The sequence below is a fragment of the Dreissena polymorpha genome, chromosome 15, assembly GCF_020536995.1.
Source record: "Dreissena polymorpha isolate Duluth1 chromosome 15, UMN_Dpol_1.0, whole genome shotgun sequence".
Lineage (NCBI taxonomy): Eukaryota > Metazoa > Mollusca > Bivalvia > Myida > Dreissenidae > Dreissena > Dreissena polymorpha.
Genome location: NC_068369.1, coordinates 65,740,829 through 65,766,846, shown reverse-complemented (window position 1 = coordinate 65,766,846; position 26,018 = coordinate 65,740,829). Strand labels below are relative to the sequence as shown.

At 35.3% G+C, this 26,018-nt stretch overlaps 2 protein-coding genes and 1 long non-coding RNA gene across 3 annotated transcripts in view; all 3 read left to right on the top strand.

The window, feature by feature from the left end:
- The window catches only part of LOC127859808 (uncharacterized), a 436,037-nt gene that overhangs the window by 266,153 nt on the left and 143,866 nt on the right, over nt 1-26,018 (top strand). The gene's annotated exons all lie outside the window — the stretch shown is intronic.
- Nucleotides 1-26,018, top strand: part of LOC127859372 (uncharacterized) — a 184,900-nt gene that overhangs the window by 61,540 nt on the left and 97,342 nt on the right. The gene's annotated exons all lie outside the window — the stretch shown is intronic.
- LOC127859369 (protein kinase C-binding protein NELL2-like) lies at nt 19,155-25,086 on the top strand. The gene is made up of 5 exons (XM_052396731.1): nt 19,155-19,277; nt 21,016-21,121; nt 21,908-22,030; nt 24,283-24,318; nt 24,821-25,086. The coding sequence occupies exons 2-5, from the start codon at nt 21,037-21,039 to the stop codon at nt 24,880-24,882; spliced, it is 306 nt and encodes a 101-aa protein (XP_052252691.1). The 5' UTR covers nt 19,155-19,277; nt 21,016-21,036; the 3' UTR covers nt 24,883-25,086.

The following is a 26,018-nucleotide window of genomic DNA, read 5'->3' as shown; positions in this document are numbered from 1 at the left end:
CTTGTATTCTATTTCTTAAGTGGTTTAGTGCTATGGACAAGTATAAATGTATGTCATATACCAGTTTAAAAGTCACTTATTTCACCTTTGCGATTTGATTGTTTCTTAGTGTGCGTGTTTTGGCGTATCTGTCTAAGATGGTTGTTGACCTCGATTCCTTGCATTAAATATATGCAGCAGGATTTGTTGCATACATACCCTGCTAAAACACATCATGCTTTATTACATCCCAATTGTTAATTAACTGCCAGATTGCATATTCCTGTGATGTTACCTTTATCCCTTTGCATTAAATAAAAGTATTCGTTTTGCTTCCTTTTAGATTGTATCTACTTTTCCATGAAACCGTTGTTAGCTTAATCATTTTAGATACAAGGTATCGATATGGAATATGATATCTTACTATAGACCATAATCAAATATGAACTGTTTTCTATTTAAAAGTCAAACCCTGCCCGTGTGCTTATCTGTGATGTTACCTTTATCCCTTTGTATTACAAAATGTATTCGTTTTGCTTCCTTTTAGATTGTATCTACTTTTTCATGAAACCGTTGTTAGCTCAATCATTTTAGAAACAAGGTATCGATATGGAATATCATACCTTACTATAGACCGTAATCAAATATGAACTGTTTTTTTTTACTGTATAGTTACACCCTGTCCGTGTGCTTATCTGTTATTGGTTGGCAAATGCAGTTTAATTTGCTTTGCCAGTTAGATTGTAAAACTAGTTTGGTTGTAATAAATTCATACACTTAACCTTAATGACTAGTTGTACAAACTCTGAACTAATATTCATTATTTTGCCACAGTATCTTCTGTTACTTATGAAATTGATTCTAATCCATATTGTAAAGTCTGATTATAAGTGTACCAAATTATTATCTTTTTGTAGTACCAAACGATAAATTGTCATGTTCTTTGGTAGAAGCAGTTAAAAGCTTTATTAGTTTAATGCTTACTTTCGAACTTCCAAGCTTTATTTCAAGACTATTGCTGCACTGATGGGTTGCCTTAAATAATACAATCTCATCGCCCGAAAAGAAATACTTTTTTTATTTGCGAACAAACAAAGGAAAAGCATGTAATATTAAGTATAAAGACGTGAAACTCAAGAACTCCAGCAGTATTGCATTTCTATCATACACACATTCGTGGTCCTTTATGTATGGCAAGGAACCAATTGCCAAAACAGTACAGTAAGGCACAAAACGAAACAACATATACACGGTTCAGATCCTGGAATAGTGTGGATAACGTACTCGGTATATAGTATCATGAGAATTATATGTCAATAAATTACAATATTTTACTGTAATGGACTTGTGTCTATCAACCCACGCATAAGAGCAGTTTTATCATAACAAGTGCAAAGTAAAACGTGTTATTTTATAATACTTATATTAATTTACCCGTTAACCCGGTATGTTCAGTTCAGTTCATTTAAATGGAACTTTTTAAGTGAATAGTTTGTACCATTCTGTATAATCTTTCTCTTATATAAAGAGATGTTGACTAAATTACTTATGCATTTTCTATAAATGGTATTTACATGGTCTGCGATGTGTTAACGGTATAATTTGACAAATGTCGACGTTGTTTATTGATGTTAATATTTTGTATCATTAGTTAAAACTTAAATTTTACCAATCTCAACATTCAACATAAAGTATTCATATTGATCTTTATTTTTCAGTATAGCTAGCAATAAACCACACAAACCATTGTTGAATCACATTATTCATATCACTAGTTTTTCATTGACATAAAACATTGACTAATCACTACTTTATCATCACGGTATTGTAAACAATACATAATGAAGAAATAGAGGGTATTTGTTGGTTTCGGTGGAATATGGATTTGATTTCACGAGTGATCATTAGAAATCACATTTTCACGAGTGGCGCAGCCATAGGTGAAAATATTATTTTTTTATGATAACGAGTTAATTAAATCGATATTACACCGATTCCAATAAATTGTCTTTTTATGTTATGATTTTTTTTATCGTTTATTTACATTGTTAATGGGTTAAACTGTAGAATTTTGCTGAAACTATGACGTCATTTCGTACAAAAAACGACGTCATTTGACAGTTTAAAAGTGAAAAATATCGATATTTTTAACTGGTTGAAACAATGAAATACCAGTTTTATTTCACTGATATATCTCTATAAACCACCGGAAATAATAAAACAAAATAGTTTTGGTAGTGTCGGTAGAATAAAATGTGTGTGTTTTCGGTTTCGAGAAAGTCGTTTTTGAAACAGATGTACATGTTCTGTAACAATGTTACAACGCTGCATCTACAATAAATCTACGAGAGAAAAATAAAGCGGTTGGCCTTTTAATTTATGTTTACGAAACAGTCTTAAATTTAAAGCAGGAATAAAGTATTTCGTCATTAGTAGTGCATTCACTTAGTTTATAGCGAGTATACACAACACAAGTGATAGAAGCCTTTGAATCTCTCTTAATAAGGAAATTATTTAATTGCCATGTTGTGCACATGGGAGAAGGTATTGGCATTTATTTTTTTATTAACACGTATGTTTCATTGTGAATTTTGTGACGTGTTTGAATATGCAATGAAGTCACTGTTTCATGTACACACATCATAAATGTTGCGTATAAAACGAGTTTGATTTCGTATTATTTTTATTTTATTTTTTGGTAAATTTATAACCTGCTCTGCCTACGTAGGATACAATAAAAAATCCATTTAAAATAGCTTAGCATGAAGTGCACAATCTTATATACTTTGTGTAGAAACTTTTCAGGTTAAAATTGAAGGAAAAGAAAACGCGAACTTTCCAGTTTATCGTTCTTTTTAACATATTTGTTTCTAAGTTTTTAACTCCTTTATCTGAGGTGATATCTCACAATTGTAAAAGGGACTGTATACCACGAATGACGAAAAACGAAAAGTTCTAAAATTCCGTATTTTTTTCACAATTATTAGTTGATATTGATTAAAATATAACGACGAATATATAACATTACTTGAAAAAAAGTTCATATTTTCAGTATATTCGGTAATAAAATTTCGCGATGTACTTTCGATTTCACATCGCGAAATAGGTGACATAACGATATACACACTATAAATAACGCAAGTAGATTGATCATTTTATATATATAAAATAAATACAATTCACTTCGCATGCACAATTTTCATTCCTGGGTTTACCACGTGACGATGATGATCAATCTACTTGCGTTATTTATAGTTAACTGGTAGTTACCTGGTAGACATACCCAGTAAAAATAAATAAATAAGTTAAAAAAGACAGTAAAATAAAACTACTTTTTTCAAGTAATGTTATATACCAGTCGTGATATTTTAATCAATATAAACTAATAATTGTAAAAAAATATGGTATTTTAGAACTTTTCGTTTTTCGTAATTCGTGGTTTACATTCCCTTTAAAGGTGTTTGGTTGACGAAGTTTTTTTAACCAAAAAGATTCCGATGTATATTTTTATTATTATAACCTTTTATTTCTTAATATTTCCTGCATCGCGGTATATACACAAAGCTCAAAATACATAACATATTTCAACCGTCTTATAATAATATTCATAGGAAAGGTGTGCTAACAACTCAAATACCTCAGCTGTTAATATTTGCAATGACATAATTTCACTTACGAGCACATACCGATATAGTACGACAGACTAGTCATTTTAGATTAAAAAAATACGCCAGTAAATTATCTGATTTAAGACATTCGATATGAACGTATTTTGCCGAAATCAGATAAATGGACCTGTACACAACTATAAAGTAACATATATTTACCATTCATCGATGCCGTAGCCAGTATAAACACACACATTATTTTGTAAAGGCACATAGTCGCTCGATCTTTACGGTCCTAACGATTCAAATAGACTGAATGAGGAAGTAAACTCAGCACGATCGTTCAAACATTTATCCTAGTTCGTTCATATGACTTTATTACAACGTATTTTAAAATGAGTGGGTAGTGCAAACTTGGTTATATTCAAACTAATACTTTGGGTTAGCGAGGCGTTTGTAAACATGTTGTCATAAAATATGATGCTGCCACATACATGTCATCTAAAAATAACCCGTTTTATACACATAATCGTATGATATATAAGTAAAACTGTTTTTAACTAATTTTTTTCGATTGCCTTTCAAAAGTATCGCCATGTTTATCTGTGGCGATAAGAACGTATGAAAAGACGTTTTTTAAACAAATAAGTGAAGACTTCTTGAAACGAAAACGAAACTCAAAAGCATAAATCAAGCATTTAAGATTTCAAACAAAACGTGTCAAACTCAAAACGTCTTCCTATCTTAATGTGCAGTTTCCTAATTTAAAGCTATAGTGTTATTGCGCCCATTAAAAAATACTATCATTTTATCTTTCAAAACCAACGTCATTGAATGTTAACGCCTATAAAAACCATAGGAATGGCGTTATCATACGTTCTTAAATGTTTCGTACCTAAACAAAATAAAGCGTCACATTATGCTTATGCGATAGGCATTTCGATTATAATTAATCATGATAAATATGTTCAAATTAATTTAAAAAAAAATTAAAATCGGTGAGTATCATGTTAGACTTGTAGTTGAATTATACCAATACTAATTCCACGATTGGTTCATTAAAATGCTCATTCATGGAAATGCATACGATTGCATTGCTGGAAGTACACTACTAATGTATAACGAACTCATATTAGTTACCATTCATTTTGGTAAAAACGACACAGTGAACATAACTGTGCACTAAAGCTTAGTTTTGACATTTTGCGGTTGCAGTTGTATATCTTAATTGTATTACTTGTTTTAATTGTTTCAAATCTGGTCAACCACATGTATGTTATAAATAATAACTAGGTTCTTTTGAACATAAACCGATGTTATATAATATATATATATATAAATATTCAATTCAGGAAGACAATGATTCTGATCAGAAGAATGAATCAATAGACGTCCTGCAAATAGACAATAACACACATATAACAAATTATTATACATATTGAAATCTTGCTGTAAAATAATATGAGATATATTAAAAGTATTAATAACAGCAAATATAACAACAATATATAGATACATATATTAACAAATGATGAAACAATCATTTGGCACATTAGTTCTAATTACAACATAAGATAAATTACAGAATATAATATCTTTACATCAAGATTAATGTTGTGGCGATCAGACCGACTGACTGACATAGACATCCCAATACATATCTCAAAACACAAATACATATATGAAACACATACATACATATACACAGTTCAACACACATATACTCACAAATTTATGGAATCTGGCGTCACAGCGCTTCTTCCCAATCAGTGACTGCAAGTGATGAAACTATAATCCCTTACGAAAACATAATACAAACTTCATGGATTCATTAATATATAAATTTGCATCAGTTATTGTTAATTTTATTTTATGATAAGCATAATTTGTAAATAACATAATCATATGAAAATAACACATGGTTTACAAGTATAAACAATAAATCTCAATTCCCAGATAGCCACCAAATAACCTGTAAATATGTTTTTGAGTTTAAGACAGAAATTTGGTCGGGGTTAACGAACTATAACTGAAAACGTAATGAGGTCAGAGAAACACCTGTTTCCAGTACCAATACTATTAGTCATAGTGCTTGAGTATGACGTAAACCAGGAAAAAGGTTAAAACAACTTGCCATAAAAGGGAAAACCTATTAATAATACACCAACGTACTATCTTACGGATATTCCGGAGATTGTCGATTCATCACGATAATGAATTAAGTTAAGCAATAATGTCAAGTGTATTTGGATTTTATTCTAATAATTGATTATATTATATTTTTAATTCTAAATGATTATTTGGTATGTAAACAATTACGTTTAATTTATAATTACTAGACCGCAGACTCATATTATATACCAGGTACTAAAAGATATATTTATTATGGTTTGTTATTTACCTTAATGGAAATTACTGTTGAAATGTTTTATTGCAAATTTTACATAAGATACTTTTATAAACTGTGCATGCATATGCATATGTATATTTTTTAAATATATATTTGATTACAAATTGTCTTGTATTGCAGAAAATAAACTTTGGATCACCTTAGACAAGATCGTTGGTTTTGAATTAATTTCATCAACAAACCAGGCAAGGAATATATTCAATAATTAACGCTGAACGCAGCAATAGACATAACATTTAATAAAAAAGTAAGAGTAACAGTCAGAGTACGGAATAAATTATGAAATATCCTAAAATCATCCGAAAGATCCCGAGTAAGAAATAGACATTAATCAATCATACATTTTACGTAATGATATTACTCTGCAAATTGTTTAAAAGTGCACACATATAAATACAGATAAATGTGATTTTAAATAGACCCCATCTTGAACAATAGAAGACTTACAAATCTTATAAATACGTTAAATTGCTGATCTTAAATAAATCATTATGACTATCAAGCATGTGCAACAGCGTTACAATCAGTAATTTCTAATATACACATCTGTACATACCTATTGTATAATGATAATTAATAACTTATATGTATATAGATTAATAAAAAGAAGTCAACAGATGTTCACTCGTCTCTTGAAATATGTGTTCTGGCGCGATGAAACAATACCGTACATTACACAAACGACGTAACCACGCAAAATGGTTACATACAACTATATTAATATTATGATGGGAAATCCACCCTGGCACATAAATTAATTTGAAAGTGCATGAGTTTATTTTAATTTCATGAATGTGTTATGTAAATGTTGCACTGAGGTATATATGATTAACAACACTTCAAAAACTATGTTGATTATGCATAAAAGCTTATTAACAAGTCTTTTGATTTCGAATTGATATCATAATATGAACATTATAACAGTTGTTGATTTGTACATGTAGAAAAGTTATTTGAAAATATTAGACACGCAGTACAGAAATATAGTTATGTAAGGAATTTAATTATAGCACTTATGAATCCTTAACATTATACAACTTGGAAATCCACGTATTATTCAGTGTAAACTGACAAATGTAAGTGTGTTTGTGTTTTATACATTTGTTTGGTTATTACATTGTCATAATTAATGATTATTGTGGTGTATCTATGGAAGGCGACACTCGACGTAGCGCGAATTTCTATTTATTATCGTATTGATAAAAAGTAATATTGTACAAAATAAATGTGAAAGATGAAACCTGTCATTAATTTCAATTAAAAACAGCTTAGTAATGGTTTAACATAGGTACATATATATCATAGGTAACATGAAATCCATTTGGCATCTAGTCCAGCCCGCTGACATCCCTCAAATTAGAACGAAAGTGTGTACAGTTCTGTGTCACAAAATCAGCTTTCTTATTCTTGCGATTGGTTTCAGTATGAGCCTTCTGCACATTTTCATTTGCGCCCATATTGTAATATTCTGAACTGAATGTATCTTCTGTGCTATTCAAATTGCTTCGTTTATTAAAGTATTACATTTCTGTCCAGTTCACAATAATTGTCCGTGTTTTCAAGTCTGTCAATCATGCCTTCATAATTCGTGTCTGACTTTCTTCAAACCTTCGTCTTCGGTTCATCTGTTTCTCATCTATACGTGAACTATACCTAGCTGCTACATTTTTTCCTATCGGTGTGTAGAGGTATGGCCAGACTGTAAAAATAAAAGGGGATTTAAAAGGGGAAGAAGATAGGTTGGGATCTGAAAACGGGAAATGTGGCCCCTTTTTTTAACAATCGTCGAATGGTAAACTTTGCACATTGTAAGTCACGTAAGTACCTGTATTCATTAATTTAGCATATATATTGACAGAGAGATCATTTGAAAGCACGTGATACTGAAAGTTAATCTGTAAAAATCGACACTAGCCATAACAGCTAGTGTGGTATATCTGTTTAACGGCAACAGTTACAATAAAAATATGTTACAAAAGGCATGGGCATATTGTAAAAGAATGAGACATACAAATTGAAGAAATACAACATATAATAAAAAGGTGAGGCCTGAAATGAAAAGGGTACCCCTTAATCCATATTCTTGTTATCGGAAGCATTTGCATATTAAAAGGTATTTCAGTCTAATATTGACTCACTAACCATATGTTAGATGTTTTGTCAAAATCGATCAATCAAAGGGTTAGGGTTAGGGTTCGATATATACGAGTTCGGTCCCCACTGTTGTAGCGTTCTTTAGATCTCTTCCATAGACACCAAGTACTGGTTCTAGTCCCAGGAAACAGAGTCGAGAGCGTTTCAAATAAGTAGTAAGTACTTTAAATGCAATCGAGCTTAAACAAATAGGTTTTAAAATATATATATATATATATATATATATATATATATATATATATATATATATATATATATATATATATACTTATATATATATATACTATATACCATGTATTGAATGAATAACCATTAGGCAATCATCATGAAAGCCAGAAAGTGTGGTTATTTAAATAAAATTATACCTGTATATTTCGTATTGCTACACATGGGACGTATAAACTCTTTTCGTGAACATGGTTGCCACTCAACAAGTGGGTAATAATACGTCAGACACTCTCCCTCCTCCCTCGGGTCCATTACCAGGGTCAATATTTGTTGAAAAACTTGAAAACTTGAAAACTTGCTAATTTGATGAAACGCCTATTTATATAATTATATTCAATGGCGTTGTACAACACATATATATGTACATAAAATTGATAAAAGATAAGAGGTATTGATAATATTATGCAGCATTAGTTAAAGGATTAATGATCTTAAAATGTGTGATATAAATAAGACTGCTATAAGGAACTTCAGCAATAAAACAATACCGGCTACACTATTAAAAACAGTAAAAGTAAAATATTATTTAATAAATTGAAATAACCAGAGTTAAGACAATAATTATAATGATAATATGAGCAAATATTTGGCAACATAAAGACACTGTTTTTCATTAATTAAAAGGATACGTAAAAGGATATTTCTGCTCTCTGGCTATCGGATCCCACAGCTACCGGTAACCTGTCATACTTAAGGACACTTCTTTTGGGTTTTAACCTTATTTGAACTATCATGACTACAAGTCACAAATAGACTGACCAAGTGTGACTACAAGACACAACTTGAAGGTTAAAATTACAGTGTGACTATAAGACACAACTAGAAGGCCTAAGCATGACTAAAAGGCAGCTGGTTGATGTAATTCAGTCATTGACCAAAGAAGCCCTAATGATTCTTGGTTACCAGTCACTTGTACAATAATATCCTTTTCGAGCAAAGTAGCCCGCACAATTCTTTAATTGCTTGGTCCTATAAGTCCTAGTGAACAATAAGCCCGTACAACTGAGTATCGATTGTTTTTTTTAAATCACATGTATTGCAATTGAAATAGGTTGTAAAAGTCTCTGAAGAGAAATGTTTTCAAATTCCTTTTGAAAATGTTTATTGATGCGGAAGTCCGGATGCTTGATGGAAGGTCATTCCACAGTTTCGGACCAACAACTCCGAAACTCCTGTCCATGAAAGTCTTTTTCTTTGTGCGTTTCACATCATAACATCCGTCATACGAGACGGTAGATCGTAGGTTACGTGCTGGTACTTTTTCTTTTAAAAGTTCTGTAAGGTATTTTGGCGCGTTACCAACAGAACAATTATACATGAAGTTCAGTAATTTGAATGTTATCCTAGCCTTTACTGGTAGCCAGTATAGTTCATACAAGGCATCTTTTGAACTGTCATATTTCTGTCGGCCAATTTGGCACACATGTTTTGGATACGTTGCATTTTGTTTATTTCGCATTGAGCTGTTCCATACAAGATGAGATTACAATAATCTAGATGGAATATTACCAAAGACAAAACGAGTATTTCTGTTGCTTCTTTTGTTAAGTATTTCCTTATGTTTTTGATTTTAAGGTAGTTGTACATGGCTGTACGGCACTTAATTTTGATGTGTTCTTTAAAATTTAGTGTTTCGTCTAAATATGCACCCAAATACCGTATGCATTTTTCTGCTTTAACAGTGTCACCAGCAATATCTATTTCTTTAGATTGACATTTATTTAATTGGGGTCTACTACCGAACATGATGAATTGCGTTCATTTTCAGTTTATTCTCGTTCATCCAGTGGTTAATAACGAGTGCACAACTTTCAAGTTCTTGAATGGCAATTCTTTCAACAGAAGATGTAGGTTTGAATCGCTTGTTTGCGGTGTGGTCGTCTGCAAAACCGTAGACTGTGATGGAGGGAGGAACGACATCAAACAGTGTTCCAGCGTACGTCAGGTAGAGCCATGGACCAAGACAACTACCCTGGGGGACACTACACTCCAAAGAACGTGCCGCCGATAAAGCTGAATTAACACTTATGCGACAGCTTCTTGGACGAAGATACGAGTCTATCCAGTTTAATGCCGTGCCACATGCACCGTATTGTTTTTGCAACACGTCTAGTAGAATGTCATGATCGGCTATATCGAAGGCAGCACTCAAATCAATGGCGATAAGTGCTGTAACCTCTTGTTCTTCCATACCTTCGAGTATATCATTGACTAGTCTAAGTAAAGAAGATTCACAAGAATGGAATTGTCTGTAGGCTGACTGATTTTTTGGAAGGAGATTGTTTTCATTTACGTGTATATTGAGTCTAAACAGAGCAGCCTTTTCAATCACTTTCGATAGAAACGATAAGTTGCTCACTGGTCTATAGTTGGCATAACCCAGGTCTAGTCCAATTTTCTTAAGAAGTGGTCTTACTATTGCCTGTTTAAATTTTGAAGGAAAAACTCCTTGACTCAGAGAGAGATTAACCAATTTTGTCACGAACGATAGTAACTCGTTTAAAAATGATTTAAGTACTATTGTTGGCAATGCATCTAGTTCGCATGATTTTGTTTGAAGATGATTGATGATCTTTTTCACTTCATCTTGGGTTAGCTCCTCGAACATACCGAAACATGGCACTTCCTTGTGATCGGGTGTGTATTTTTCGAAACTTGCAAGGGCATCTCGAATTTTGTTAATTTTATCCAGAAAGTGATCGGCAAAATTTTCAGCTATCGCGGTGTCACTTTCACCTTCCGGGATAGGGTTATCAGTATTTTTTTCCTGTTAATTCTGATACAAACTTGTAGAGTTTTTTAGAATCTCCGTGAAAATCAATTACTTTTTGACTAAGCGATCGTTGCTTCTCTGCATTCAACTCAAAAGTGTATTTATTTCTGGCATTTTTGAAAAGTTCATATTGGTCTGGTTGTTTTATTTTCTCCACATGCGTTCCAGTGTGCGTGTTTTACGTTTTAGTTCAAGAATGTTTTCATTAAACCATGGTTTTGGTGCACGACATATTTTGTTTTTCTCAATGTATGGAGCGTGTTTATCAAGAATTCTACAGATTTCATCTTCAAATTGCTCTACAAAAGTGTCTACTTTGTCTGCTGTAATTGACATTTCATTGAGGTCGTTAGTAAATGCTGAGTGGTCTATGTTTTTAACATTTCGAAATTTTATTGTTTGACTCTTGATTTTTTCTTTTTGTACTTTGGTAACGACTTTAACTACACAATGGTCCGAAAAGAAAGGGCCTGGTTCACACGAATTGATTTCAATACCATTTGTAGCCTCAGAGATTATTAGGTCGAGTGTATTTCCCTCTGTGTGTGTGCTGAAATTAACATGTTGTTCCAAACCCATTGCTACATGAGAATTCTTAAATTCAGTCACAACACTGTTCGTTTTGTTAACATGCAAGTTGAAATCTCCAAGAATCATAAGATTTGAATAGTTGGGAACAATGTTCTCCATGAATTCGAAAAATTCTGTTAAAAATTGATGTTCAGTCCCTAATGATTGTGGTCTATAAACGCCAATTACATTAATTGTAATGTTTTTGAGAATCAGTTGCCATATACCATGTTCAAATGTCCGGGTATTACTACTTGACACTTTTCGTACAGTAACCCCAGTCCGACAAGTTAAAGCCACTCCGCCGCCTGTTCTATTTGAACGATTTACAGTACTCATTGTATAACCATTTTGATTTAAGTCTGAGGTATCTATTTGGTGTTGCTTTTCATCTGAGAACCGGGTTTCTGTGAATACGGCAAAGTCGATTTTTTTCTTCTCTCAGATATTGACCAATCAAAACATCTTTGTTTCTGACAACAGAATGACAGTTCAATGTAAGGCAAGATATTTTTTCGTTTAAACCATTTAGTGTATTGCATTTCTTGGGGTATGAGAGGTTGTTTACGTTTTCATCTGAAATGTTTTGTGTGCTGTGTCTTTTCAAAGATGTTACAGTTGTAATTTGTGATAGTAAACTTTGTAGATTATTTAAATTTACTCCACTATTTGTGTCCCATACACGTAACTCTTGATCTCTACCGCCTCGGGTACCTCTATATTTCAAAAGATTGTATTGCTTTAAAATGGTTAACGTTCCTTAGTTTGGTATTGTATGATTTCTCGACACTGCAGATAAATCCAATAGTTGGTCCCTATTATATCTAATCAGACACATTGTGATTGCAAGCATGTTAATCCGTTTAGAAAGTGATCACCACAGGTAAAATATTAATCCGTTGAGAAAGTGTTCACCACAGGAAAAATATTAATTTGTTGATAAAATATTCCCAAAATATTAACACAGATCAAATAGTTTCTACTAATATTTTACTTTTAGCATACATTTTTTTAAAGATAAATTAAGTATTGCATCCGTCAAACATTAATAAATATCACTGACAAAAATCACATTTTTCCTGTCACTGGTATTCTCAAAATAATCCGAAATATGAGAGCACAAATTTTGGCAGCCTACACTTTTGCGCCCACACTAATTTGTTGAATTAACTGTGTATTTCAAATATTACATTTAGATACTGTGTATTTAAAATTTAAATGTATATGATAGGATTAATGACAAGATGTGTATGTAGAAGAAAGTTTATTGAAATACCTATTCTACCTAATGAAGCCTGTGCTTTTTCCTGGGAATACATCTTCTTTCTTGTTAGTCGATAATTCACGTTGAGATTATAATGTTTGATGCAAGTGAAACCTTACTCGATAAATGAAAATAAATACTTAAATTAAATCAAGGCGGACATGCAAAAGCATTCGTTTCCCAATTGTTGTGTCAACCACTCAATATATATTAACAATAACAGCACGTACCGTTTATCAGGATGTAAATATCAGAACAGTTATTGGAAATGTTGTTTTGGTCGCCACTTTGGCAATTCGTTGCAGCTGTGTCCAAATATTTTATGACGCAATTGCACAGCAAACGAGCCTGCAAAAGTACAAAAAAAAGAAATATAATTGCACATATATTTGTATTGCTCTTATTTGATTTCTTGTTGGTTTTTTGTGTTGGTATGTGGTTGTTTTGTTGAGGTTTGTTTGTTTCGTGGCGTTTTTTGTGTGCCTCCGGAAGGGTGGCATAAAGCAGTCCGTCAGTCCGTCCGTCTGTCCGGTATTCCTTTCCGGAGTTTCTTTCTTAACGATTTGAGATAGTTACCGGATTTTTGGTATATGAGTCGACCTGCATGAGCTCCATATCAAAATCGAGTTTAGTTCCGGTCCATTGATTTTTGGCGAAGTTATAGGCGTTGGACATTTTCTTTAAAATAATATTAAAACGGAATTTTTGTCCGAAACGCTTTCAGAGACTGACCTAAGTTTAGTTGTGTGAATCTACCTACATGGCCTACATATCAGGTTCGACTTAACTTTCGGTCCATTGATTGTTGACGAAGTAACGGCCTTGGGCTTAACAATTTTCTCTAAAACAACACTTCTCTGGATTTTTTTTTGCGAAACGCTTCCAGATATTTGGTTTAAACATATGTTTTTCTCTTGGCAAATACAGTGTTAATCAATCATGCATTTAACAATCATTATAATTCAGATAGTTACCTGATAATTGATGTGTGAGTCTACCTGCACGACTTTGAGATTAAGGTTGAGGGAATCTGTGCTCTTTGGGCATACATCTTGTTTTCACAGACTTGTGTTGACTGCACCCTGACTCGTTTTGCCTGCGCCCAGACACGTGTTCACTGCGCCCAGACTAGTGTTGACTGCGCCCTGACTCGTGTTCACTGCGCCCAGACTCGAGTTGACTGCGTCCAGGTTCTTGTTCACAGCGCCAAGACTCGTTTTAACTGCGCATACACTCGTGTTGACTGTGCCCTGACTCGTGTTGACTGCGCCCTGACTCGTATTGACTGCGCCCAGACTCGTGTTGACTGCGTCCAGGTTCGTGTTCACAGCGACCAGACTCGTTTTAACTGCGCACAGACCCGTATTGACTGCGCCCAGACTCGTGTTTACTGCGCTCTGACTCATATTGACTGCGCCCAGACTCGTGTCGACTGCTCCCAGACTAGTGTTGACTGCGTCCAGACTAGTGTTGACTGCGCCCAGACTCGTGTTGACTGCGCCCTGACTCGTGTTGACTGCGTCCAGACTCGTGTTCACTGCGCCCAGACTTGTGTTGGCTACGCCCTGACTCGTATTCACCGCGCCCAGACTCGAGTTGACTGCGTCCAGGTTCTTGTTCACAGCGCCCAGACTCGTTTTAACTGCGCATAGAATCGTGTGGACTGCACCCTGACTCGTGTTGACTGCGTCCAGACTCGTGTTGTCTGCGTCCAGACTCGTGTTTATTGCGCCCAGACTCGTTTAGACTTCGCCTAGACTCGTGTTGACTGCGCCCAGACTCGTGTTGACTGCGTCCAGACTCGCGTTCTCTGCGCCCAGATTCGTGTTGACTGCGCCCAGACTCGTATTGACTGCGCCCTGACTCGTGTTCGCTGCGCCCAGACTCGAGTTGACTGCGTCCAGGTTCTTGTTCACAGCGCCCAGACTCGTTATAACTGCGCATAGACTCGTGTTGACTGTGCCCTGACTCGTGTTGACTGCGCCCTGACTCGTATTGACTGCGCCCAGACTCGTGTTAACTGCGTCCAGGTTCGTGTTCACAGCAACCAGACTCGTTTTAACTGCGCACAGACCCGTGATGACTGCGCCCTGACTCGTGTTGACCGCGCCCTGACTCGTATTGACAGCGCCCAGACTCGTGTTGACTGCGCCCAGGTTCGTGTTCACAGGGACCAGACTCGTTTTAACTGCGCCCAGACTTGTGTTGACTGCGCCCTGACTCGTGTCGACTGCGTCCAGACTCGTGTTGACTGCGTCCAGACTCGTGTTGATTGCGCCCAGACTCGTGTTGACTGCGCCCAGACTCTTGAAGAATTCGCCTAGACACGTGTTGACTTCGCCCAGACTCGTATTTACTGCGTCCAGACTCGTGTTCACTGCGCCCATACTCGTGTTGACAGCGCCCTGATTCGTGTTCACTGCGCCCAGACTCGAGTTGACTACGTCCAGGTTCTTGTTCACAGCGCCCAGACTCGTTTTAACTGCGCATACACTCGTGTTGACTGTGTCCTGACTCGTGTTGACTGCGCCCAGACTTGTGTTGACTGCGTCCAGGTTCGTGTTCACAGCGACCAGACTCGTTTAAACTGCGCATACACTCGTGTTGACTGCGCCCTGACTTGTGTCGACTGCGCCTTGACTCGTATTGACTGCGCCCAGACTCGTGTTGACTGCGTCCAGGTTCGTGTTCACAGCGACCAGACTGGTTTTAACTGCGCACAGACTCGTGTTGACTGCGCTCTGACTCGTTTTGACTGCGTCCAGACTCGTGTTGAATGCGCCCACACTTGTGTTAACTGCGTCCAGACTCGTGTTGACTGCGCCCAGACTCGTGTTGACTGCGCCCTGACTAGTGTTGACTGCGTCCAGACTCGTAATGATTGCGCCCAAATTCGTGTTGACTGCGCCCAGACTCGTGTTGACTGAGCCCAGACTAGTGTTTACTGTACCCAGACTATTGTTGACTGCGTCCAGACTCGTTTTGACTGCGCCCAGACTCGTGTTGACTGCGTCCAGACTCGAGTCGACTGCGGCAATAGTAGTGTTGACTGCGCCCAGACTAGTGTTGACTGTGTCCAGACTAGGGTTACTGCGTCCAGACTCGTGTTGACTGCGCCAAAACTCGTGTTGACTGCACTCAGACTAGTGTTGACTGTGCCCAGGTTCGTGTTGACTGCGCCCAGACTCGTGTTGACCGCGCCCAGACTAATGTTGACTGTGCCCAGACTCGTGTTGACTGCGCCCAGACTAATGTATAACTGCGTCCATACTCGTATTGACTTTGTCCAGGTTCGTGTTGACTGCACCCACACTCGTTTTGATTGCGTCCAGACTCGTGTTGACTGCGCCCAGGCTGGTGTTTACTGCGCCCGGACTCTTGTTGACTTCGCCCAGACTCGTGCAGACTGCGCCTAGATTCGTTTTGACTGCGCCCAGACTCGTATTGACTTCACCCAGACTCGTGTTGACTGCACCCTGACTCGTGTTGACTGCGCCAATACTCGTGTTGACTGAGAACGTACTCTTGTAAACTGCGCCCATACTCGTATTGACCCAGATTCGTTTTGACTGCTCCCAGACTCGTGTTGACAGCGACCAGACTCGTGTTTACTGCGCCCAGTCTCGTATTGACTGCGCCCTGACTCATGTTGACTGCGCCCAGACTCGTGTTGACTGCGCCCTGACTCGTATTGACTTCACCTATATTCATGTTGCCTGCGCCAATACTCGTGTTGACCGTGCCCAGACTTGCGTTGACTGCGCACATGCTCGTTTTGACTGCGCACAGTCTCGTGTTGACTGCGCCCAGTCTCGTGTTGACTGCGCCCTGGTTCGTGCTGACTGCGCCCAGTCTCGTGTTGACTGCGCAGAGTCTCGTGTTGACTACGAAGAGACTCGTGTTGACTGCGCCCATACTAGAATTGACTTCAACCAGACTCGTGTTGACTTCGCCCATACTCGTGTTGACTGCGCCCTGACTCGTGTTGACTGCGCCCACACTCGTGTTGACTTCGCACAGACTCGTTTTGACTGTGCACAGACTTGTGTTGACTGCACACATACTCGTGTTGACTGCGCTTAGTCTCGAGTTATTTAAGCCAAGACTAGTGTTGACTGCACCCAGACTCGTGTTGACTGCGCCCCGGCTCCTGTTGACTGCGCACTTACTCGCGGTGACTGCGCCTAGTCTCGTTATTGCGCCAAGACTAGTGTTGACTGCGCCCAGACTCGTGTTGACTGCGCTCAGACTCGTGTTGACTGCGCCAATACTAGTGTTGACTGCGCCTAGACTTGTGTTGACTGCGCCCAGACTCGTACTGACTGCGCCCAGACTCGTGTTGAATGCGCCCAGTCATGTGTTGACTGCGCCCAGACTCGTTTTGACTGCGCTCAGACTCGTGTTGAATGCGCCCAGACTCGTATTGACTGCGCCCAGACTCGTGTTGACTGCGCCCAGTCTCGTGTTCATTGCGCCCCGACTCGTGTTGACTGCGCCCAGACTAGTGTTTACTGCGCACAGACTCGTGTTGGCTGCGTACAGACTCGTGTTGACTGCGATTATTTAATCAAAACGACGCGACAGGGGCGTCTTCACCAATTTTGATGAAAATACCCTAATATATGATTATGGTTGCATCTATTTGTTCGACTCGATGTTATAGTATCAAAACATACAATGCAGTGACGTTAAATTTGGGTATTAAATCATATTTTTTTCCGTGAATAAATTAAATTTGATTTTACAACCTTTATTACATTATTTTAGCAAAATAACGCGATAAAGCTGGATTCAAATGCTTTGGTCACTACCACGCAGCCATCCCAACTGTTATAATTTGACGCACAATCCACAATTGTATCACACACAATTTAAACAAACAACGCTATTGTCCATTTTATTCTAAAAGTACAGTTGTATGTCCATAATTATATTAATATTCATGTATACATGCTTTTCTAAATGAAATCATTTGCACAAAGCTCCTGTCAAATATATTTCAGATGAACTGCAACGTCTCAGGTTTGTGCGTAAATAAGCCTTTTCCAGTATATTTACAGCATATAGAACCTAACATAGTTTTTTTACTTGCCTTTTTTATTTATTGTGTTGCCTAAAAGTTGACTATTTGTGACATCATTACATTTAATGTGCTTGTCTAAAAAAACACAATAATCAATCAAATATGTATTTTGCATTATGAATCGTGTTTTACTAAAATCTGGGCTAGGGCTTGTACCATGATATTGTTCATAACAACTTGGCACCGATTTAATTAAAAATGTGTTTTGATTTATTACAAGTACATATCATATAAATCTGGGCTCGTTCGTCGTACCATGTTGTTGTGAATAAAACTTGTCACTGATTAAAAAAGAGCATTATGTTGGTAAAGTTAAATGGACTTGCTTAAATGTTAATGAATTGGCCATTGCTAAACATTCGTCAGACATCGGGCAAATTAACAAAAGTGTATATACAAGGGCATAATATAAAAATAAGCTTACAATTATTATGCAAATACCGTTTATTTTAAGTGAAATCAGTATTTTACATTGATACAATTAATAAGAAAAGACAAAATAAACGGTGGCATTATTTGTTATGTTTCTGTTGTTTTCCTGAATAAAGGGATACCACTTTCAGTACTGTAACAAACCCCTGAAACAAATTGCAACAATATTGATTACAACACTTTCTGTCTATTAATCCGCAAAGTAACCAGCGTTGAAAGTACACAAATCACATAATTATGTTTGATTATAACACAAATATGCTTTTATTTAAGGCCCCCGATCACCGAAATTAATTCAATTCGTGATAAAATGAAACCAATTCTACTGAAAGAATTTAAACTATTTATTTCTTAAGAATTTCATAATAATAAGTTTATGTTAAACAGCAAATAGAATAATACTTCTCCGAACATATTTTACTGACCTTATTTACTCCCGAAGATTCACTAGCCATCGTGGTATTTGTATTTGTGGAGTGGTGGCTTTAATATTAGTTTATGGAGATTTCCATCGTCAACATCACAAATGTCATGAAAACTGGATTCAAGGTTGATGACAATGATCCAATGACAACGAGCCAATTAACAAGTAAACATGATGTATCACGTAAACAGGATACGAATTTAATACGAAATTAATTACATAATGACAAGTAAAACGTTGTTAATTTTTTGCGGAGAGCCACCAATGTTCATATAAATATCACCGTTGCGTCTAAAGAGTATAATTACAAACTGTGTATACTAAGTAAGAGAAAGAGTGACTTTTGATAAAGGTTAGATTATTTTTATATCGTTGCTATAATAGTTCTATGATTGGTTTATTTTTTTTATTCTTATACTAACATTATTGTAATAAATATGTATTGATGATGTTTTCTTTATTTAAAAATAAAGTTATTAAACAGTTTTACACATAAAAGGTATAAGATTAATAATAATTATATTTTATTTAGTATGCTCATCTTTCATCGTCATCGTCATCATCATCATCATCATCATCATCATCATCATCATCATCATCATCATCATCATCATCATCATCATCATCATCATCATCATCGTAATCCTTCTCGCTCCTGAAAAGGCTTGAGGATACAATTATTTCATACATACGATTTTGGTTTATTCATCAAATGATTTGACTTAGCAATTACTCTGTTGAATGGTGTTACAATAATTCGACACGCAAGGATAGATAGCGTGCCTTCAGAATGGCTTTCGCTAAAGATGCAACGTGAAGTTTTTCTGTAATTCCGTTGTAACGGGGTCTATCACAAGCACAAGCTATACAGCTGCCATGAATATATTACTATAAATATAACGCATTATGATGTCTTTATTATTAAAATGACCTTCATTCCAGTTCATTTAATTAGCATGATATATAAACAATTTGAGTGCATGTTTGTATTATAAGTATTATTTACAGGTTTGTTCGAACACAAAGGTACATTTAAATGCATTTTTATAAATTAAAAATGTATGGTAATCAACGATATACATTTCTGCTACTTTTTGTGATAGATACGGAATGGTTTATGAATGTGGCATTTAATAGGGTTGTATTAGACGAGCCTCGTTCTGTAAAAATAGGCTTACAGCATGTGCGTCAAATGCAGTTACAGATAAATCCGTTTATTCCATACAGGCTTATCAGTAAGGACAGTTTCCGCCCAGAATGGATTTTCGTTAAGATGAGACTTTTTATATGAAAAATTATATAACAGCAGCGGAAAGTGTCGTCCCTGATTCGACTGTACGGCTAAGCTTGGACGACACTTAAAGCAAATGCATTTATTCTAGTTTTCCCAGATCATATTGTTTTGTTGATTATAGGGCAACTGACATGGACACTTTACACTGTTTAAAACTTGTATTATATTTTGCGTTAATTAGTTGTTCAAGTCAAGACTTGAGTACAATTATTTTTGACACGTACAAAAGAAACGAATACATGTTCACAGACAACATACTTGTGTAATGTTTTATTGATTATACACATGTGTCCCATGCATATGATTCTCAAGATGCCAACGGTAGTCCGACAAATAAACACTGTTTTTCAAGGAACGACAATAACTGCCGAGGTCGACAGAGCATTTGTATTTACCTATTTAAAAGTGGTCTGTCTACTAGAATGTAACAGCCTCGAGTTAGTCTTCGTGCCACCGTATCTTCGATTTCGTGTAGCTGATAATACCGATAAAACATCCGAGGAATTGCAAGTGGAATACAATCTTAAAGATACGAATAAAGTTTTAGCTTAAAAAGTAACAGTTTATTTATATCTAAATTTTGGTAAAGTGAAAAAGAAAACAACAAAAACACAAATTGCCATAACTTCGGAAGACTTTTTGAGTTAAAACTGTTAATTTAACACAATTTGTATTCAATAATGCCCATGTTTAACAGTGTAATGTAGTGTGCTACAATCGTGACTGCAAATTATAATTAAAGTATCAATAGTTATACAATATACATATATTGTATGTATTGAACTTCTGTTTGTAGACGGGATCACTGTATTGGACAATGGAAATTGTGCTTGTAATTATGGCTGCTGTCGCACTTGTCGGCTTCGTGTCCGCCCAAGACGATGGACCAGTCGTGAAACCGAGTAAAACAGTTCTTTCTAACAGTGTGTCATTAAAAAAAACATTGCCGTAAGATAAATGAAATGCGTTATTAAATTTCCTGTGTACATATTTCGTAAAGTTTCGCTGAAATTCATTTATAAACATGCACGTAAACAAAACAAAATGTTCACTTTCAGATAAACTTATGAAATAAATTTGCCATCATCGTATAACTGACGTTTGTATTTTTTTGTATACTTCCATATTATTTCTTGATAATAAATGGTCCTTTAATGTCCGAAAAAAAAAGTTAACAAACACAACTAATTTTTGTGCATTCAAATCTCCACTTAAACAGATGGAGAGACATTTGTATAATAATAAAAATGGGCTCTGAGCCACGGTTCAGTCCATGTTTCTGAGTCGTAGAGGGATCAATGAAAAGCATTGGTGTCAAGTTCGTTAGAAAATGCTGAATGTCCGTAATGTCCGAACAGAAATTCTAGGCCAATCACAGAATAAAGTAACCATCGCTTAAATAAGTCGTGATCGTTAAAGTGTGGTTAACAATGTAATGACGTTCGACGTTTGTTTTGATGTTTATACCTAGATAACGATGCTCCTAGAAAATAGTAATTTATTAAAGATAAATGTAGGTGTTGGGTATTGTTTTCTTCTTTATTGTAGAAATGGGCTGGTAAAATGATTATCTATTAATCTTCCCCATTATTCATTTAGTGAATGTTTGATGTTTAGGGCGTAATGGGTTTGCTTTTCCTACTTATATATTAAAATATGCGTTTTGCTATATTTCAATATCCACAAAGACAAAGCCGATAACCTCTGTTTCTACAACGGAAAAACGTACAAATTGGGAGCAAGCTTTTCCGATGGCTGTAAAAACTGTACATGCAAGTTGGGAGGGGAGATTGTCTGCAAACCATGCCCAAGTGAGTTGAGTGCGCTATATGTGAAAGTTCTTATCGCGTCGTTGTTGTGTATGTTATTTAAATATTACCGTTGATTAAATCGTACTATATTTACTTTAAAGCACCCTTACTGTGTGGAAAATTTAAAAACCGGGCACAATGCCCACTCCCGTCGGATAGCTACAACTGATTTCTACAACAGAAAATTAAGAAAGCAGGAAAATTCTTTCTTTTGAAAACATTACCATGTTGTATAAACCATTTTATTGACATATTATGTGAGGTGTGTTTCATGTTAAGTGTTTTGTTGTCGGTATTCGAACGTTCTGTTTGTATTTGGTAAAATAATTACGTTCATTTTAAATAAAAAAATCCACAATATTTAACATTACACAAACTGCATAACAGATTTGTAATTGGACTAATTCTCAGATAAAGTTAATGTTTGTATAAACACGTATGGTTTCTGGAGTGTTTTGTTTTTTAATTGTGGCTACGCATACGGGTTTCGTACATTTGCTTGTACAGGATCCGTTTTGGTAGTTTATAAATAATCAGCACTTTTAGTTTTAACACTGTAAGTCATTTAGTACAAATCATCAGTAACACCTAACGGTTAAATGGTAGTTCTGAATGGAATTGATAAAATTAAATAGCCCTGCTTACTTTCATACTAATATATATGTTGAACATTTGATGTTTTCTTTTATTTTATTGACAGAATCGTGCAAATATAATGGGCTTACTTATGACCGCGGTAAGACAAATATTTTGATACAACTATCAGTAAACAAATTAATTGTTTTACATTGTAATAATGTGGTTACAACCGAATGTTTACATTTAAGCCTTTCATTTATTATCATTTGGAAAATAAAACAGCAGTAATGCGCATTTTTATGGCGAATTGATTATGAAATATTCATAAATTTCAAACTAGTTTTGATTAGGACATGATGTGTGCGATTATGTAAGAACAACAGCATATAAGAAATCATTTTATATTTCTAATAATTTCCCGAATATTTGACCACTATGTCGTTGTTTGTTGTTTTTTACAAGTGTTACTACCTCTTGCAAATGCCTTCGACGTGTATTCAAATCATATTCGTATACGGCATTAACTTTGAAAGGTATATACTTGCTTTTTGAAATTGAGAGCCATTTACGTAAATACATACATCGTGCTTTTGCATTACTGCTTGCAAACATTTTATTATAAATCCTTCAGGTAAGACGATTCCAAACTGTTGCTGCAAAGAATGCAAGTGCAATGACGGCAAAAGATGCTAAACACCTGACAACCATATTGTTGATATATATGTATAAGTTGCAGCGGCGTATCCAGCACATGCTATGTTTGTTGTCCCTGTAGTTTTGAAAAAAAACATTCTTCCATTTCCTGAATATTTTTTCTTAAAGATAACAGTAGGTCATCATTTTTAAGTTAGAGAAAGTTAATGCTATGTTTGAAACAACAATTTGAGTATGAGAAATAAAATGTCTTTTTCGGAGTTTACATATAATCTTTCATTACCGCATCCGCCATTTTAATTGTGGTAGGTTGTCCTAAAAGGCACAAATTGCTCGACGGCCCGTTGAATCGAAGTTGTGATCAGCACGATGAGTACGGTATCAATGTCCAAAAGTCCAAACCGGGGAACAAGACAGTCTAGTCGAAATATAATGTAGAATATTCCGTGAATAAATGTGTTGTCAATGGTATAATGTTTTATGTGCTTTTCGGGTCGATGGGATGTCAAACAACGTTCATGCTTTGATGAAATTTGGATATACATAACCATGTTGTATAAACCATTTTTTTGACATCTTATGTTAGGTATGTTTCATGTAAAGTGTTTTATTGTCGGTATTCGAACGTTCTGTTTGTATTTGGTACAATAATTACGATTATTTTAAACAAAAAAACAATTTTTTATATGACACAAGCTGCATAACATATTCGTAATTGGACTAATTCTCAGATAAAGTTAACGTCTGCATCAACACGTAGGGTCTCTGGAGTGTTTTTTGTTTTAATTTTGGCTACGCATACGGGTTTCGTACATTTGCTTGTAAAGGATCCGTTTTGGTAATTCACAAATAATCAGCACTTTTAGATTTAACACTGTAAGTCATTTAGTACAAATCATCAGTAACACTTAACTGTTAAATGGTAGTTTTAAATGGAATTGATAAAATTAAAGAGCTCTGCTTAATTTCACACTAATATATCTGTTGAACATTTGATGTTTCTTCTATTTTATTGACAGAATCGTGCAAATATAAGGGGCTTACCTATGACCACGGTAAGACAAATATTTAAATACAACTATCAGTAAACAAATTAGTTGTTTTACATTGTAATGATGTAATTACAACCAAATATTTACATTTAAGCTCTTCATTTATTATCATTTGGAAAGACTAAACAAAAACAAATGTGATTTATAAAACAGCAGTAATGCGCATTTTTATGGCGCATTGATTATGAAATATTCATAAATTACAAACTAGATTTGATTAGGACATGATGTGTGCAATTCTGTAAGAACAACAGCATATACGTTATCATTTTATATTTCTAATAATTTCCCGAATATTTGACCACGTTGTCGTTGTATGTTGTTTTATACAAGTGTTTCTACGTCTTGCAAATGCCTTCGACGTGTATTCAAATCATATTTGTATACGACTTTAACTTTGAAAGGTAAATATTTGCTTTTTGAAATTGAGAGCCATTTTCGTAAATACATACATCGTGCTTTTGCATTACTGCTTTTAAACATTATTTTATTATGAATCCTTCAGGTAAGACGATTCCAAACTGTTGCTGCAAGGAATGCAAGTGCAACGACGGCAAAACATGCTAAACAACTGACGACTATATTGTGTATATATGCATATGTAGCAGTGGCGTATCCAGCACATGCTATTGTTGTTTTCCCTGTAATTTTGAACAAAACATTCTTCCATTTCCTGAATATTTGTTCTTAAAGATAAAAGTATGTCATCATTTTTAACTGAGAGAAAGTTAATGCTATGTTTGAAACAACAATTTGAGTATGAACAATAAAATGTCTTTTTCGGAGTTTACTTATAATCTTTCATTACCGCATCCGCCATTTTAATTGCTAGTAGGTTGTCCTAAAAGGCACAATTTGCTCGACGTCCTGTTGAATCGAAGATGTGATCAACACGATGAGTACGGGAACCATGTCCACAAGTCCAAACCGGGCAACAAGACGGTCTGGTCGAAATTAAATGTAGAATATTCAGTGAATAAATTTGTGATCAAGGGTATAATGTTTTTGTGCGTTTTTGGTCGATCGGATGTCAAACAACGAACCTGCTTCGGTGAAATCCGAAAATACAAAATAGTAACATCTAGCTTAAAAAAGAATGCAATATTTCTTGTTTGGTCTTAAAGGATTTCACCCGGGTAGTCGTTGTCCGACTATCGGTTGTCCTCCAATCTCCCAATAATTACGAGTCTATGCGTCGGTATCGATGGTTTTTTGCTCGGTATAAATTTCACCGAAGAAAACAAAATTTGATCCATTTAACCATATAAACATTGTTAATTAATTATAGATAATATTCCACGGTAACATTCATACTTATATAATTTTGACACAACTATAGACATACCTATGTAACTCGAAAACGATATTCGACGTTAATTGAAAACATGAAAGTTCAAAATAGACAATTTTATATAATTCAATAATTTTTAATTAAAAAACTTAATACTGCAAAACATGCACCACTTTTTTTTATCTATTATCCGTCGTAAATCCATTATTTTATCAGCTTGAACGTTTATTGCATAAACAGGTCATACACTTTACACGATTAAGTATGGTACGAGGCTTTTACGTATATCTTGGGGTATATAATTGTTGTATACCGTCCCTGTGTCTATTTATCAAATACAAAAATATTTGTCACGCACTCGTGCAATTGAAAATGAACGTCAAACATGTGTGGTAAGATAAATAAACGATTT

Bases quoted from the DNA above. Each gene is read 5' to 3' on its own strand.
- LOC127859369 (XM_052396731.1), top strand. From the start codon at position 21,037: ATGGAAATTGTGCTTGTAATTATGGCTGCTGTCGCACTTGTCGGCTTC. The intron at 21,122-21,907 runs GTAAAACAGTTC...ATATCCACAAAG, and splicing joins TGGACCAGTCGTGAAACCGA to ACAAAGCCGATAACCTCTGT. The intron at 22,031-24,282 runs GTGAGTTGAGTG...TTTTATTGACAG, and splicing joins TGTCTGCAAACCATGCCCAA to AATCGTGCAAATATAAGGGG.